Source organism: Pituophis catenifer, unplaced genomic scaffold, assembly GCF_029215685.1.
Source record: "Pituophis catenifer annectens isolate HBS135680 unplaced genomic scaffold, rPitCat1.0.hap2 SCAF_20, whole genome shotgun sequence".
In the NCBI taxonomy this organism is placed as follows: Eukaryota; Metazoa; Chordata; class Lepidosauria; order Squamata; family Colubridae; genus Pituophis; species Pituophis catenifer.
In genome coordinates this window covers 1,041,535-1,057,167 of record NW_027256900.1, presented here as the reverse complement: position 1 = coordinate 1,057,167, position 15,633 = coordinate 1,041,535, and the positions used below count along the sequence as shown (strand labels likewise).

General features: G+C 47.5%; 1 protein-coding gene across 1 annotated transcript; it reads left to right on the top strand.

Annotated features, from left to right (window-relative positions):
- The first annotated feature begins 634 nt into the window (after window positions 1-634).
- LOC139326258 (F-box only protein 2-like) lies at window positions 635-14,352 on the top strand. The gene is given in 9 exon segments (XM_070956415.1): window positions 635-781; window positions 784-895; window positions 898-989; window positions 991-1,002; window positions 11,760-12,009; window positions 12,284-12,410; window positions 12,685-12,780; window positions 13,777-13,912; window positions 14,131-14,352. Coding segments are annotated over 9 exon segments (1,107 nt in total). The 3' UTR covers window positions 14,266-14,352.
- The last annotated feature ends 1,281 nt before the right edge of the window (window positions 14,353-15,633 follow it).

Sequence of the window (15,633 nt, the reverse complement as noted above, 5' to 3'; positions counted from 1 at the left end):
CACACTTACCAGAAGCGCAGCAGATGCGTCGCGCATGCGCCGCGCCGCAGCGCGCCGCGCCCAGCCGAAAGCGAAACCGAAACGTAGCCGGGAATCCTCGGAGAGCTACTAAAAGGGAAGAGGAGCGCGCTTTTCTTTCCCAGACTTCCGAGTTCCCTCCGCGCAGGTTTCCCTCGCATCGCTTTCTCTCCGCCCTTTCGGAACCCCCCGAAAAGTGGCCGGCAGGAGAGGGCGTGGCCTGGGGGAATTGCGTCATCGCATGCAAATGAGCGGGATTCCCTTTCCCCGCCCCGCCCCCGCCCCCGTCCTGTCCTTGGGAGGGGTCTCCTCTGCCCTTCTGTTTTTCAGACCCCAAGAAGAGCCGCGGGATACCCGGGAATCCGTCCGGCTCAATCCACAACGCCGCTGAAAGAGCGCCTCTGAGCGTGTGCAAAGCGCCCCTTTGGCCTGGCCTCGATTTGGGGAGGGGGGGAGGCTCCCATCAGAGTCCTGATCGGCTCCTACTCGCCTTGGTTGCTCTGGAAAGCTGACAGAGGCTTGACCTTGGTTAGAAAGGCGTGGATGGGATGGGACGCCACGAGGAGATCCCAGGACTGTCTGTGACTTATCTGGGAAATGTTCCTAATGCCAAGGGATGGGGTCTTTCCAACTCAGACCCCCCTCCCTCCCCAAGGAAGAGTGGGGAGGGGGGGAAAACCCCTCTGTACCCTCCCCCACTTCCCTCCTGCCAAGTCAGCCGCCTCCCCTCCCGCCACAGGGGTTGCACTGGCACAGATTTGGGGTGGGGTGGGGTGGGGTGCAATGACCCCTCCCATCCCTGTCCTGGCCGGCATCCCGTGGAAGTTACTTGCCTGCGACAAGCAGCCCAGCCCAGCCCAGCCCGGGAGGGGAGGCGGAGTCCCAGCCCAGCTGGCAGGCTGCTGTCTCACTCGCTACCCTCGCCCGCCTGCCCATTTGCAGCTCCTGGCATCGCTCGCAGGACCCCCCCATTCCTCCCCAATGGTAAGTGCCTGGGATCTCCCCCTCTTTAGAGCCCCCCAAAAACTCTAGAAGACCTTAATTCTCCCTGATTCAGCCCTTGTCCCCCCCTCCCCAATGGTAAATGCCTGGGATCTCCCCTTCTTTGGAACCCCCCAAAAACTCTACAAGACCTTAATTCTCCCAGATTCAGCCCTTGTTCCCCTTCTCCCCAATGGTAAATGCCTGGGATCTCCCCCTCTTTGGAGCCCCCCCAAAACTCTAGAAGATCTTAATTCTCCCAGATTCAGCCCTTGTTCCCCCCTCTCCCCAATGGTAAATGCCTGGGATCTCCCCCTCTTTGGAGCCCCCCAAAAACTCTAGAAGACCTTAATTCTCCCAGATTCAGCCCTTGTTCCCCCTCTCCCCATGGTAAGTGCCTGGGATCTCCCCCTCTTTAGAGCCCCCCAAAAACTCTAGAAGATCTTAATTCTCCCTGATTCAGCCCTTGTCCCCCCCTCCCCAATGGTAAATGCCTGGGATCTCCCCCTCTTTGGAACCCCCCAAAAACTCTAGAAGACCTTAATTCTCCCAGATTCAGCCCTTGTTCCCCCTCTCCCCATGGTAAGTGCCTGGGATCTCCCCCTCTTTGGAGCCCCCCAAAAACTCTAGAAGATCTTAATTCTCCCAGATTCAGCCCTTGTTCCCCCCTCTCCCCAATGGTAAATGCCTGGGATCTCCCCCTCTTTGGAGCCCCCCAAAAACTCTAGAAGACCTTAATTCTCCCAGATTCAGCCCTTGTTCCCCCTCTCCCCATGGTAAGTGCCTGGGATCTCCCCCTCTTTGGAACCCCCCAAAAACTCTACAAGACCTTAATTCTCCCAGATTCAGCCCTTGTTCCCCCTCTCCCCATGGTAAGTGCCTGGGATCTCCCCCTCTTTGGAACCCCCCAAAAACTCTACAAGACCTTAATTCTCCCAGATTCAGCCCTTGTTCCCCCTCTCCCCATGGTAAGTGCCTGGGATCTCCCCCTCTTTGGAGCCCCCCAAAAACTCTAGAAGATCTTAATTCTCCCAGATTCAGCCCTTGTTCCCCCCTCTCCCCAATGGTAAATGCCTGGGATCTCCCCCTCTTTGGAGCCCCCCAAAAACTCTACAAGACCTTAATTCTCCCAGATTCAGCCCTTGTTCCCCCCTCTCCCCATGGTAAGTGCCTGGGATCTCCCCCTCTTTGGAACCCCCCAAAAACTCTAGAAGATCTTAATTCTCCCAGATTCAGCCCTTGTTCCCCCCTCTCCCCAATGGTAAATGCCTGGGATCTCCCCCTCTTTGGAACCCCCCAAAAACTCTACAAGACCTTAATTCTCCCAGATTCAGCCCTTGTTCCCCCTCTCCCCATGGTAAGTGCCTGGGATCTCCCCCTCTTTGGAGCCCCCCAAAAACTCTAGAAGATCTTAATTCTCCCAGATTCAGCCCTTGTTCCCCCCTCTCCCCAATGGTAAATGCCTGGGATCTCCCCCTCTTTGGAGCCCCCCAAAAACTCTAGAAGACCTTAATTCTCCCAGATTCAGCCCTTGTTCCCCCTCTCCCCATGGTAAGTGCCTGGGATCTCCCCCTCTTTAGAGCCCCCCAAAAACTCTAGAAGACCTTAATTCTCCCTGATTCAGCCCTTGTCCCCCCCTCCCCAATGGTAAATGCCTGGGATCTCCCCCTCTTTGGAGCCCCCCAAAAACTCTACAAGACCTTAATTCTCCCAGATTCAGCCCTTGTTCCCCCTCTCCCCATGGTAAGTGCCTGGGATCTCCCCCTCTTTGGAACCCCCCAAAAACTCTAGAAGATCTTAATTCTCCCAGATTCAGCCCTTGTTCCCCCCTCTCCCCAATGGTAAATGCCTGGGATCTCCCCCTCTTTGGAGCCCCCCAAAAACTCTACAAGACCTTAATTCTCCCAGATTCAGCCCTTGTTCCCCCTCTCCCCATGGTAAGTGCCTGGGATCTCCCCCTCTTTGGAACCCCCCAAAAACTCTAGAAGATCTTAATTCTCCCAGATTCAGCCCTTGTTCCCCCCTCTCCCCAATGGTAAATGCCTGGGATCTCCCCCTCTTTGGAACCCCCCAAAAACTCTAGAAGACCTTAATTCTCCCAGATTCAGCCCTTGTTCCCCCTCTCCCCATGGTAAGTGCCTGGGATCTCCCCCTCTTTGGAACCCCCCAAAAACTCTAGAAGATCTTAATTCTCCCAGATTCAGCCCTTGTTCCCCCCTCTCCCCAATGGTAAATGCCTGGGATCTCCCCCTCTTTGGAGCCCCCCAAAAACTCTAGAAGACCTTAATTCTCCCAGATTCAGCCCTTGTTCCCCCTCTCCCCATGGTAAGTGCCTGGGATCTCCCCCTCTTTAGAGCCCCCCAAAAACTCTAGAAGATCTTAATTCTCCCTGATTCAGCCCTTGTCCCCCCCTCCCCAATGGTAAATGCCTGGGATCTCCCCCTCTTTGGAACCCCCCAAAAACTCTAGAAGACCTTAATTCTCCCAGATTCAGCCCTTGTTCCCCCTCTCCCCATGGTAAGTGCCTGGGATCTCCCCCTCTTTGGAGCCCCCCAAAAACTCTAGAAGATCTTAATTCTCCCAGATTCAGCCCTTGTTCCCCCCTCTCCCCAATGGTAAATGCCTGGGATCTCCCCCTCTTTGGAGCCCCCCAAAAACTCTAGAAGACCTTAATTCTCCCAGATTCAGCCCTTGTTCCCCCTCTCCCCATGGTAAGTGCCTGGGATCTCCCCCTCTTTGGAACCCCCCAAAAACTCTACAAGACCTTAATTCTCCCAGATTCAGCCCTTGTTCCCCCTCTCCCCATGGTAAGTGCCTGGGATCTCCCCCTCTTTGGAACCCCCCAAAAACTCTACAAGACCTTAATTCTCCCAGATTCAGCCCTTGTTCCCCCTCTCCCCATGGTAAGTGCCTGGGATCTCCCCCTCTTTGGAGCCCCCCCAAAAACTCTAGAAGATCTTAATTCTCCCAGATTCAGCCCTTGTTCCCCCCTCTCCCCAATGGTAAATGCCTGGGATCTCCCCCTCTTTGGAGCCCCCCAAAAACTCTACAAGACCTTAATTCTCCCAGATTCAGCCCTTGTTCCCCCCTCTCCCCATGGTAAGTGCCTGGGATCTCCCCCTCTTTGGAACCCCCCAAAAACTCTAGAAGATCTTAATTCTCCCAGATTCAGCCCTTGTTCCCCCCCTCTCCCCAATGGTAAATGCCTGGGATCTCCCCCTCTTTGGAACCCCCCAAAAACTCTACAAGACCTTAATTCTCCCAGATTCAGCCCTTGTTCCCCCTCTCCCCATGGTAAGTGCCTGGGATCTCCCCCTCTTTGGAACCCCCCAAAAACTCTAGAAGATCTTAATTCTCCCAGATTCAGCCCTTGTTCCCCCCCTCTCCCCAATGGTAAATGCCTGGGATCTCCCCCTCTTTGGAACCCCCCAAAAACTCTACAAGACCTTAATTCTCCCAGATTCAGCCCTTGTTCCCCCTCTCCCCATGGTAAGTGCCTGGGATCTCCCCCTCTTTGGAGCCCCCCAAAAACTCTAGAAGATCTTAATTCTCCCAGATTCAGCCCTTGTTCCCCCCCTCTCCCCAATGGTAAATGCCTGGGATCTCCCCCTCTTTGGAGCCCCCCAAAAACTCTAGAAGACCTTAATTCTCCCAGATTCAGCCCTTGTTCCCCCTCTCCCCATGGTAAGTGCCTGGGATCTCCCCCTCTTTAGAGCCCCCCAAAAACTCTAGAAGACCTTAATTCTCCCTGATTCAGCCCTTGTCCCCCCCTCCCCAATGGTAAATGCCTGGGATCTCCCCCTCTTTGGAGCCCCCCAAAAACTCTACAAGACCTTAATTCTCCCAGATTCAGCCCTTGTTCCCCCTCTCCCCATGGTAAGTGCCTGGGATCTCCCCCTCTTTGGAACCCCCCAAAAACTCTAGAAGATCTTAATTCTCCCAGATTCAGCCCTTGTTCCCCCCTCTCCCCAATGGTAAATGCCTGGGATCTCCCCCTCTTTGGAGCCCCCCAAAAACTCTACAAGACCTTAATTCTCCCAGATTCAGCCCTTGTTCCCCCTCTCCCCATGGTAAGTGCCTGGGATCTCCCCCTCTTTGGAACCCCCCAAAAACTCTAGAAGATCTTAATTCTCCCAGATTCAGCCCTTGTTCCCCCCTCTCCCCAATGGTAAATGCCTGGGATCTCCCCCTCTTTGGAACCCCCCAAAAACTCTACAAGACCTTAATTCTCCCAGATTCAGCCCTTGTTCCCCCTCTCCCCATGGTAAGTGCCTGGGATCTCCCCCTCTTTGGAGCCCCCCAAAAACTCTAGAAGATCTTAATTCTCCCAGATTCAGCCCTTGTTCCCCCCTCTCCCCAATGGTAAATGCCTGGGATCTCCCCCTCTTTGGAGCCCCCCAAAAACTCTAGAAGACCTTAATTCTCCCAGATTCAGCCCTTGTTCCCCCTCTCCCCATGGTAAGTGCCTGGGATCTCCCCCTCTTTAGAGCCCCCCAAAAACTCTAGAAGACCTTAATTCTCCCTGATTCAGCCCTTGTCCCCCCCTCCCCAATGGTAAATGCCTGGGATCTCCCCCTCTTTAGAGCCCCCCAAAAACTCTAGAAGACCTTAATTCTCCCTGATTCAGCCCTTGTCCCCCCCTCCCCAATGGTAAATGCCTGGGATCTCCCCTTCTTTGGAACCCCCCAAAAACTCTACAAGACCTTAATTCTCCCAGATTCAGCCCTTGTTCCCCTTCTCCCCAATGGTAAATGCCTGGGATCTCCCCCTCTTTGGAGCCCCCCAAAAACTCTACAAGACCTTAATTCTCCCAGATTCAGCCCTTGTTCCCCTTCTCCCCAATGGTAAATGCCTGGGATCTCCCCTTCTTTGGAACCCCCCAAAAACTCTACAAGACCTTAATTCTCCCAGATTCAGCCCTTGTTCCCCTTCTCCCCAATGGTAAATGCCTGGGATCTCCCCTTCTTTGGAACCCCCCAAAAACTCTACAAGACCTTAATTCTCCCAGATTCAGCCCTTGTTCCCCTTCTCCCCAATGGTAAATGCCTGGGATCTCCCCCTCTTTAGAGCCCCCCAAAAACTCTAGAAGACCTTAATTCTCCCTGATTCAGCCCTTGTCCCCCCCTCCCCAATGGTAAATGCCTGGGATCTCCCCTTCTTTGGAACCCCCCAAAAACTCTACAAGACCTTAATTCTCCCAGATTCAGCCCTTGTTCCCCTTCTCCCCAATGGTAAATGCCTGGGATCTCCCCCTCTTTGGAGCCCCCCAAAAACTCTAGAAGATCTTAATTCTCCCAGATTCAGCCCTTGTTCCCCCCTCTCCCCAATGGTAAATGCCTGGGATCTCCCCCTCTTTGGAGCCCCCCAAAAACTCTAGAAGACCTTAATTCTCCCAGATTCAGCCCTTGTTCCCCCTCTCCCCATGGTAAGTGCCTGGGATCTCCCCCTCTTTGGAGCCCCCCAAAAACTCTAGAAGACCTTAATTCTCCCTGATTCAGCCCTTGTCCCCCCCTCCCCAATGGTAAATGCCTGGGATCTCCCCTTCTTTGGAGCCCCCCAAAAACTCTAGAAGATCTTAATTCTCCCAGATTCAGCCCTTGTTCCCCCCTCTCCCCAATGGTAAATGCCTGGGATCTCCCCCTCTTTAGAGCCCCCCAAAAACTCTAGAAGACCTTAATTCTCCCTGATTCAGCCCTTGTCCCCCCCTCCCCAATGGTAAATGCCTGGGATCTCCCCTTCTTTGGAACCCCCCAAAAACTCTACAAGACCTTAATTCTCCCAGATTCAGCCCTTGTTCCCCTTCTCCCCAATGGTAAATGCCTGGGATCTCCCCCTCTTTGGAGCCCCCCAAAAACTCTAGAAGATCTTAATTCTCCCAGATTCAGCCCTTGTTCCCCCCTCTCCCCAATGGTAAATGCCTGGGATCTCCCCCTCTTTGGAGCCCCCCAAAAACTCTAGAAGACCTTAATTCTCCCAGATTCAGCCCTTGTTCCCCCTCTCCCCATGGTAAGTGCCTGGGATCTCCCCCTCTTTGGAGCCCCCCAAAAACTCTAGAAGACCTTAATTCTCCCAGATTCAGCCCTTGTTCCCCCTCTCCCCATGGTAAGTGCCTGGGATCTCCCCCTCTTTGGAGCCCCCCAAAAACTCTACAAAACCTTAATTCTCCCAGATTCAGCCTTTGTCCCCCCCTAACGGTGCAAGCTTTGCACAGCTGCAGGTCTCATCGGCAGGGCTTGGAGGTTGGAGAAGAAGGGCGAGTGCTGGCAGGGGACACCCCAAAAAATGGCTAAAAAAAGAGACAACAAAACTTCTTGCTCCTTCTTGCTTGGTGTGTGTGTGGGTGTGTGTGTGTGTGTGTGTGTGAGAGAGAGAGAGAGAGAGAGAGAGAGAAAGACAGACACCCCCCATCCCCCAAAGGACAGGAATTGAGGGGATTTGGGAAGGGTTTTTTTTTCCAGGCTCAGGAGCAAAGGAAGAGGGGATCCAGAGGGGGAAAGCGATAGAGACCCTGCTGCAGATTTGGAGAGGAGGATCCAGCAAGAAAGACTGACTCATGATCCCCTTGGCAACCCTCACTCCATCTCCCAAAGAAATTGCCCGGTCAGCAACTTTTAGATCAGCCTGGAAAGTTCCCTCTGAAGAATAGAGTAGAGTAGAGTAGAGTAGAGTAGAGTAGAGTAGAGTAGAGTAGAGTAGAGTAGAGTAGAGTAGACTAATTAGATTAGATTAGATTAGAATAGATAATTAGAATAGACTAGAATAGACTAGAATAATTAGACTAGACTAGAATAATTAGACTAGACTAGACTAGAATAATTAGACTGGAATAGAATAATTAGACTAGAATAGAATAATTAGAGTAGAATAGAATAATTAGAATAGAATAGAATAGAATAATTAGACTAGAATAGAATAATTAGATTAGAATAGAATAATTAGACTAGACTAGACTAGAATAATTAGACTAGACTAGAATAATTAGACTAGACTAGAATAATTAGACTAGACTAGACTAGAATAATTAGACTGGAATAGAATAATTAGAATAGAATAGAATAATTAGAGTAGAATAGAATAATTAGACTAGACTAGAATAGAATAATTAGAATAGAATAAAATAGAATAGAATAATTAGAATAGAATAGAATAGAATAGAATAATTAGACTAGAATAGAATAATTAGATTAGAATAGAATAATTAGACTAGACTAGACTAGAATAATTAGAATAGACTAGAATAATTAGAATAGACTAGAATAATTAGACTAGAATAGAATAGAATAGAAAGAATAGAATAATTAGAATAGAATACAATAGAGTAGAATAGAATAATTAGAATAGAATAGAATAGAATAATTAGAGTAGAATAGAATAATTAGAATAGTATAGTATAGTATAGTATAGTATAGTATAGTATAGTATAGTATAGTATAGTATAGAATAGTATAGAATAGAATAGAATAGAATAGAATAGAATAGAATAGAATAGAATAGAGTAGAGTAGAATAAGAATAGAATTCTTTATTGGCCAAGTGTGATTGGACACACAAGGAATCTGTCTTAGGTGCATAAGCTCTCAGTGTACATAAGGAGAATAAAATGCATTCATCAAGAATAAAAAGGTACAACACTTAACGATAGTCAACGTTACTAATAAACCATCAAATCGTACTAGGAAACAAATAAAAAAAACAATATAAATTGAAAGATACAAGCAACATGGTTATAGTCATAAGTGGGAAGAGTATCTATATACTAGTAAGGAAGAGAAGATTAATAGTAGTGCAGACTTAGTAAATAGTTCGACAGGGAATTATTTGTTGAGCAGAGTGATGGCGTTTGGGGAAAAAAACTGTCCTTGTGTCTAGTTGTTCTGGTGTGCAGTGCTCTATAGCGTTGGTTTTGAGGGTAGGAGTTGAAACAGTTTATGTCCAGGATGCGAGGGGTCTGTAGATATTTTCCTAGCCCTCTTTTTGACTCCTGCAGTAGACAGGTCCTCCATGGAAGGCAGGTTGGTAGCCATTGTTTTTTCTGCAGTTCTAACTATCCTCCGAAGTCTCTGTCTGTCTTGTTGGGTTGCAGAGCCAAACCAGACAGTTATGGAGGTGCAGATGACAGACTCCATAATTCCTCTGTAGAACTGGATCAGCAGCTCCTTGGGCAGTGTGAGCTTCCTAAATTTGATTCTGCCTTCCTTTGATTGCTTTCCGAGGGGCAACGGAAGGAACCAACTCAGCAGGATCTGAAATGACCCCTTAGTGCCAATCTCAATTTAGCCATTAATTGAATAAGGTATTAATAGAAATCTAGAAAAAGATGATGAAGAGATTGAGATACAATGTTCAATTACAATGTTTGTAATTGAAAAAGGTCGTGTGAAAGATAAAGCTGAAGAAATATATTGTTTTTGTTAAAATGGTAAAATGATTAATAGGAAATAAGAAATGATGAATTGGTCCACCTTGGAAAACAATGGCCATTAAGAGACAAATGTGAAATATCAAACTAATAATAAAAAAAAGAAAAAGAAAAAAAGAAACCAAGGATGGAAATGACTAAAGTTTAAATTAAACGCTTTCAATAGAAATAAGGAAATAAGAGAAAATAAATGGATGATCACTTATGAAATGTGGCGATTTTGAGAAATATATGGGATAAATGGAGAAATAAGACAAAGAAAGGAAATAAGGTTAAGATTGGAGGTCAGGGCGGATGGCCAAATTTATATATCTTTTAATTGTTTTTTAATATTTGTACTGCATGTTTTTTAATTCTGGATGTACACTGCTCTGAGTCCTCAGGGAGAAGGGCGGTATAGAAATTCAATAATAAACAAATAAATAAATAAATGTTGATTAGATATTAAATATTAAGTAGAGATGAATAATAAAAAAATAGGGGAAAAAAAAAAGAACCTTATGGCAGAAATTGAAATATGTAAATTATATTTGGGAAATATTTAGGTTACAAGCTGTATAAATTTTGACTCTTGTCAAAACGGTATAGAGCAGTGGGTCTCAACCTTCCTAATGCCGCGACCCTTTAATACAGTTCCTCAGGTTGTGGTGACCCCCAACCATAACGTTATTCCTAAAACCATTGAAAAAATGTACTGTTTGTTTGTTTGTAGGTTTGTTTTTATATATATATATATATATATATATATATATATATATATATATATATATGTAGGTCTTTGGTTATTCGGGTCTTCTCCCACGTAAAATTGGAAGTGTCTTGGCGACGTTTCGACGAAGTCTCATTCGTCATCTTCAGGCTGGTGTTCTCGGCTTCGTGCTTCCAGGAGCAATGTGAGATCGCAGCTGTCTCTTCCTTTTAACTGCTAGTGGAGGTGTGAGCTGATTGGGTGGGAACTTGGCTGTGTTCTGATTGGGTGGAGGTGTGTTCTGATTGGTTAGGGGCTTGGCTGTGCTCTGATTGGCTGGGGTTGTGTTCTTTTTGGGTGGGGGCTTGGTTGTGCTCAGCTTAGTCTGAGTTGCAGGGGGATTTGAGCTGGTGAGCTGCGTTGTTGTTGTTTGGCTTCGTGTTTGTGGCCGTGCGAGCTCTTCATGGTGGGTGTCAGTCTGCTTCATGTATGGATTGGAGGGGTTTAAAGTGGCTAATGATGCAGCTGCGGTCTGGCTTCTGGTCCTTGGTCGTGGCTCATTATCAGTGTGGGTTTGAGTCTGCTTTCTGCGTGGATGTGTGGTGACATCACCTGATGTCACCACCACACATCCACGCAGAAAGCAGACTCAAACCCACACTGATAATGAGCCACGACCAAGGACCAGAAGCCAGACCGCAGCTGCATCATTAGCCACTTTAAACCCCTCCAATCCATACATGAAGCAGACTGACACCCACCATGAAGAGCTCGCACGGCCACAAACACGAAGCCAAACAACAACAACGCAGCTCACCAGCTCAAATCCCCCTGCAACTCAGACTAAGCTGAGCACAACCAAGCCCCCACCCAAAAAGAACACAACCCCAGCCAATCAGAGCACAGCCAAGCCCCTAACCAATCAGAACACACCTCCACCCAATCAGAACACAGCCAAGTTCCCACCCAATCAGCTCACACCTCCACTAGCAGTTAAAAGGAAGAGACAGCTGCGATCTCACATTGCTCCTGGAAGCACGAAGCCGAGAACACCAGCCTGAAGATGACGAATGAGACTTCGTCGAAACGTCGCCAAGACACTTCCAATTTTACGTGGGAGAAGACCCGAATAACCAAAGACCTACATACAAACACCCGCGAAAACCTGAGAAAATATATATATATATATATATATATATATATATATATATATATATATATATATATATATATATATATATATTTTCTTTTCTGAGGTTTTCGCGGGTGTTTGTATGTAGGTCTTTGGTTATTCGGGTTTTCTCCCGCGTAAAATTGGAGGTTTCTTGGCAACGTTTCGACAAAGTCTCATTCATCATCTTCAGGCTGGTGCAACATTGCTCCTAGAAGCACGAAGCCGAGAACACCAGCCTGAAGATGATGAATGAGACTTCGTCGAAACGTTGCCAAGAAACCTCCAATTTTACGCGGGAGAAAACCCGAATAACCAAAGACCTATATATATATATATATATATATATATATATATATATATATATATATATATATATATATATATATATATATTAAGCCAAACTGAGGAACCAAAGTCCCTTGGCCTGCCACCGAGATGCAGGCCAACTCTGTCTCTCTCTTTGCCACCCCCCCCTTCAAGGACGCCCTTCCGGAGCCCCTCCTGGTGCGGATCCTGGCCGGCCTGCCCGCCCTCGACTTGGTGCTGGTGTGCCGCCTGGTTTGCTCCCAGTGGAAGGCGCTGGTGGACGGAGGGGCCCTCTGGCTGCTGAAATGCCAGGAGGAAGGCTTCGCTGGCAAGGACGCGGACGAGGAAGGCGCAGAGAGCTGGCAAACCCTCTATTTTCTCCATAAGAAGAAGCGGAATTTGGTCAAGAACCCAAACGGAGAAGGTAAACAGGTACCCCAGCCTTGCGAGCGGGGTGAGGGTGGGGAGAGTAGCCCCTGGCCCAGATCTGGGCAGCCCCCTCCCGTTTGGCCCCTTTTTCCTGAGCCAGGCTCTCGGCGGGGGGTGGTGTCTCTGGGCCACAGAAGGGAGACCTTCAAAGGGCATCAGGAAGGTCCTTTCCCTCCAAGCGGGATAATTCGTTCTCCCATTCTGTTGGGGGAGAGGGGAGAATTGGGAGCAGAGTGAGCATCTTTTGAGGCTTTCCTGCTCGGTCTTAGAGGGTCTCCAGCATTGGGAGGATGTGCAAAACGGGGGCGACGGCTGGAAAGTGGAAGAGCTGCCGGGCGATTTCGGAAAAGATTTCCCCAAGGAGGAAGTCCACACCTATTTCGTCTCCTCCTTTGAGTAAGTCCATTTCGCAGGCTTCTGGGCAGCTCTGGAGGGGGCCGGGTGGGGTACGAGTACATGCTGCAATGTCCCAAGAGCTCAGGAAACCCAAGGGGAACTCAAAGCAGTCTGCTTTCCTTTTTTTTTTTTTTTTTAAAAAAAATCAAGTTTCTAGTCCTTATGGTCAAAAAAAAAAAAAAAAAGAAAAGAAAGAAAGAAAGAAAAAGAAAGGATGCCAGGCCTGGAAGCAGCAGCTTTGATCCTTTTTCACCACGACTCTTTTGTTCCTAAGCTGGTGCAGCAAATCCCAAATAATTGACCTGCAAGCTGAAGGCTACTGGGAGGAGCTGATGGACACCACCCAGCCCAAAATCGTAGTGAAGGACTGGTGAGTGGCCAGGAGTCCCCAAGCCCCCCCTCCCATTCTTCCCTGGGGTCACCCCTTGCCTCCCAATTCCTCTTCCTCAACTCCTACCCTCAAAACGACTAGACACAAGGACAGATTTTTCCCAAACTCCATCACTCTGCTAAACAAATAATTCCCTCAACACTGTCAAACTATTCACTAAGTCTGCACTACTATTAATCTTCTCATCGTTCCCATCACCCATCTCCTCCCACTTAGGACTGCATGAGTGTAACCTTGTTGCTGGTATCCCTACGATTTATATTGATATTGGTTGTTTCCTGATTGCTTATTTGTACCCTATGACTATCATTAAGTGTTGTACCTTATGATTCTTGACGAATGTGTCTTTTCTTTTTATGTACACTGAGAGCTTATGCACCGAAGACAAATTCCTTGTGTGTCCAATCACACTTGGCCAATAAAGAATTCTATTCTATTCTATTCTATTCTATTCTATTCTATTCTATTCTATTCTATTCTATTCTATTCTATTCTATTCTATTCTATTCTATTCTATTCCATTCCATTCCATTCCATTCCATTCCGTATTTTCTGTTCTATTCTGTTCTATTCTATTCTATTCTATTCTATTCTATTCTATTCTATTCTATTCTATTCTATTCTATTCTATTCTATTCCATTCCATTCCATTCCATTCCATATTTTCTATTCTATTCTATTCTATTCTATTCTATTCTATTCTATTCTATTCTATTCTATTCTATTCTATTCCATTCCATTCCATTCCATTCCATTCCATTCCATTCCGTATTTTCTATTCTATTCTATTCTATTCTATTCTATTCTATTCTATTCTATTCTATTCTATTCTATTCTATTCTATTCTATTCCATATTTTCCGTTCTGTTCCGTTCCATTCCGTTCCTTTCCGTTCCATTACAATCCTATCCTATCCTATCCTATCCTATCCTATCCTATCCTATCCTATCCTATCCTATCCTATTCCTCCACCAGGTATGCCGCTCGCTGTGACGCCGGCTGCCTCTACCACCTGAAGGTGAAGCTGCTGTCCGCTAACGAAGACACGGTGGCCGAATTCGAGAGCGAAACCATCGCAGTGCCCCAGGACAATGAGGGCGAGTGGGCTGAGGTTTGTACCCAGGAGAAAACTCCCCCCACCACCCCAAGAAGTAAAGGAGGAAGAGAGAAGGGTTGGGCAGGCCTTTGCTTTCCGGCTCCTGTTCCTAAACCGGGTTGGGACCCTGTTTCGCCCCCCCCACCTTATTTCCTGGGCCAGGGGGCGATGAGTTGAATTCTCTGGTCTTCCATCCGAGTGTTGTTGTTGTTTTTTTCCCTACCTGGCTTAAGATCACTCACACCTTCGCCGATTACGGTCCCGGCGTGCGCTTTGTCCGTTTCGAACACGGCGGTCAGGATACGGTGTTCTGGAAGGGCTGGTACGGTGCCCGGGTGACATCGAGCACGGTGACGGTGGAACCTTAACTCTCTGCATTTGCACGTCGGAGCAGGCTGGCCCCTCTGCAGGAAACCTTCGCTACGAAACGATGCCTGGGAACTGGCAAATATCACATTAAAAGCAAAAAAAAGTTCCATTCATTTAGCCAGCAAAGGAGGGCCCTTCTTAACAGCATTATGCCTCCCCCCACCGGGCAAAGCGGTGTACTCGGAGCCCTTACAACAACTACTCACCGGAATAAAAATTTAAATAGTCGATAAAGTTAAACATATATTTATTTTATTGGCACTTCCAACAAAATCGATGTTGGTATGGGGCCCCTGTGCTCGTGGGGCCCACAGGCAAGGGCCCACCAGGCCCATGCATTAAGACAGCCCTGCTTGGCCATGATTTAACCGAGAGTCCCTCCATATCCATTGGGCAAATGCGCAAATAAATTCAGTTTCCAAAAAAAAAAAAAAAAGTTACAGCTGTGGTTGCGAACAAGAGAAACAACTCTCAAAAGTTGGAGGGGAAAGAGAGGGAGTGGGGGAGAGAGAGGAGAGAGAAAGAGAAGGAGAGGGAGGAGAGAAAGAAGAGATAGAAAGAAGAGAAGAGCGGAAAGGAAAGGAGAAGAGAAGGAGGGGGGAGAGAAAAGAGGAGAAGAAGAGAAAGAAGAGGAAAGAAGAGAGGGAAAGAAAGGTGGAGAGAAAGAAGAGAGGAGAGGAGAAGAGAGAAAGAAGAGAAGAGGAAAGGAGAGAGAAAAGAGAAGGAGAAGAGAGAGAAAGAAGAGAGAAAGAAGAGGAGAGAGGAAAGGAAAGGAGAAGAGAAGGAGGGGGAGAGAAAAGAGAGAAAGGAGAAGAAGAGAGAAAGAAGAGGAAAGAAGAGAGGGAAAGAAAGGTGGAGAGAAAGAAGAGAGGAGAGGAGAGGAGAAAGAAGAGAAGAGGAAAGAAGAGAGAGAAAAGAGAAGGAGAAGAGAGAGAAGAGAGAAAGAAGAGGAGAGAGGAAAGGAAAGGAGAAGAGAAGGAGGGGAGAGAAAAGAGAAAGGAGAAGAAGAGAGAAAGAGGAAAGAAGAAGAGAGGGAAAGAAAGGTGGAGAGAAAGAAGAGGAGAGGAGAAGAGAGAAGAGAAAGAAGAGAAGAGGAAAGGAGGAGAGAGAGGGGAGAGAAAGGAGGAAAAGAAGAGAAAGGAGAAGAAGAGAGAGAAAGAGAAGAGAGAGGAAAGAGCAGAATAGAGGGAAAGAGAGAGTGGGGGAGAGAAAGGAGAGAAGAGAAAGAGAAAGAGAAAGAGATCTCCCCAACGGTTAAATTAGATAACACAGGTAGTTCTCAACTTACAACAATCCATTTAGCGACTGTTTGAAGTTACAAAGGCACTAAAAACAGTGATATATTGCCGTTTTTCCATACTTTGCAT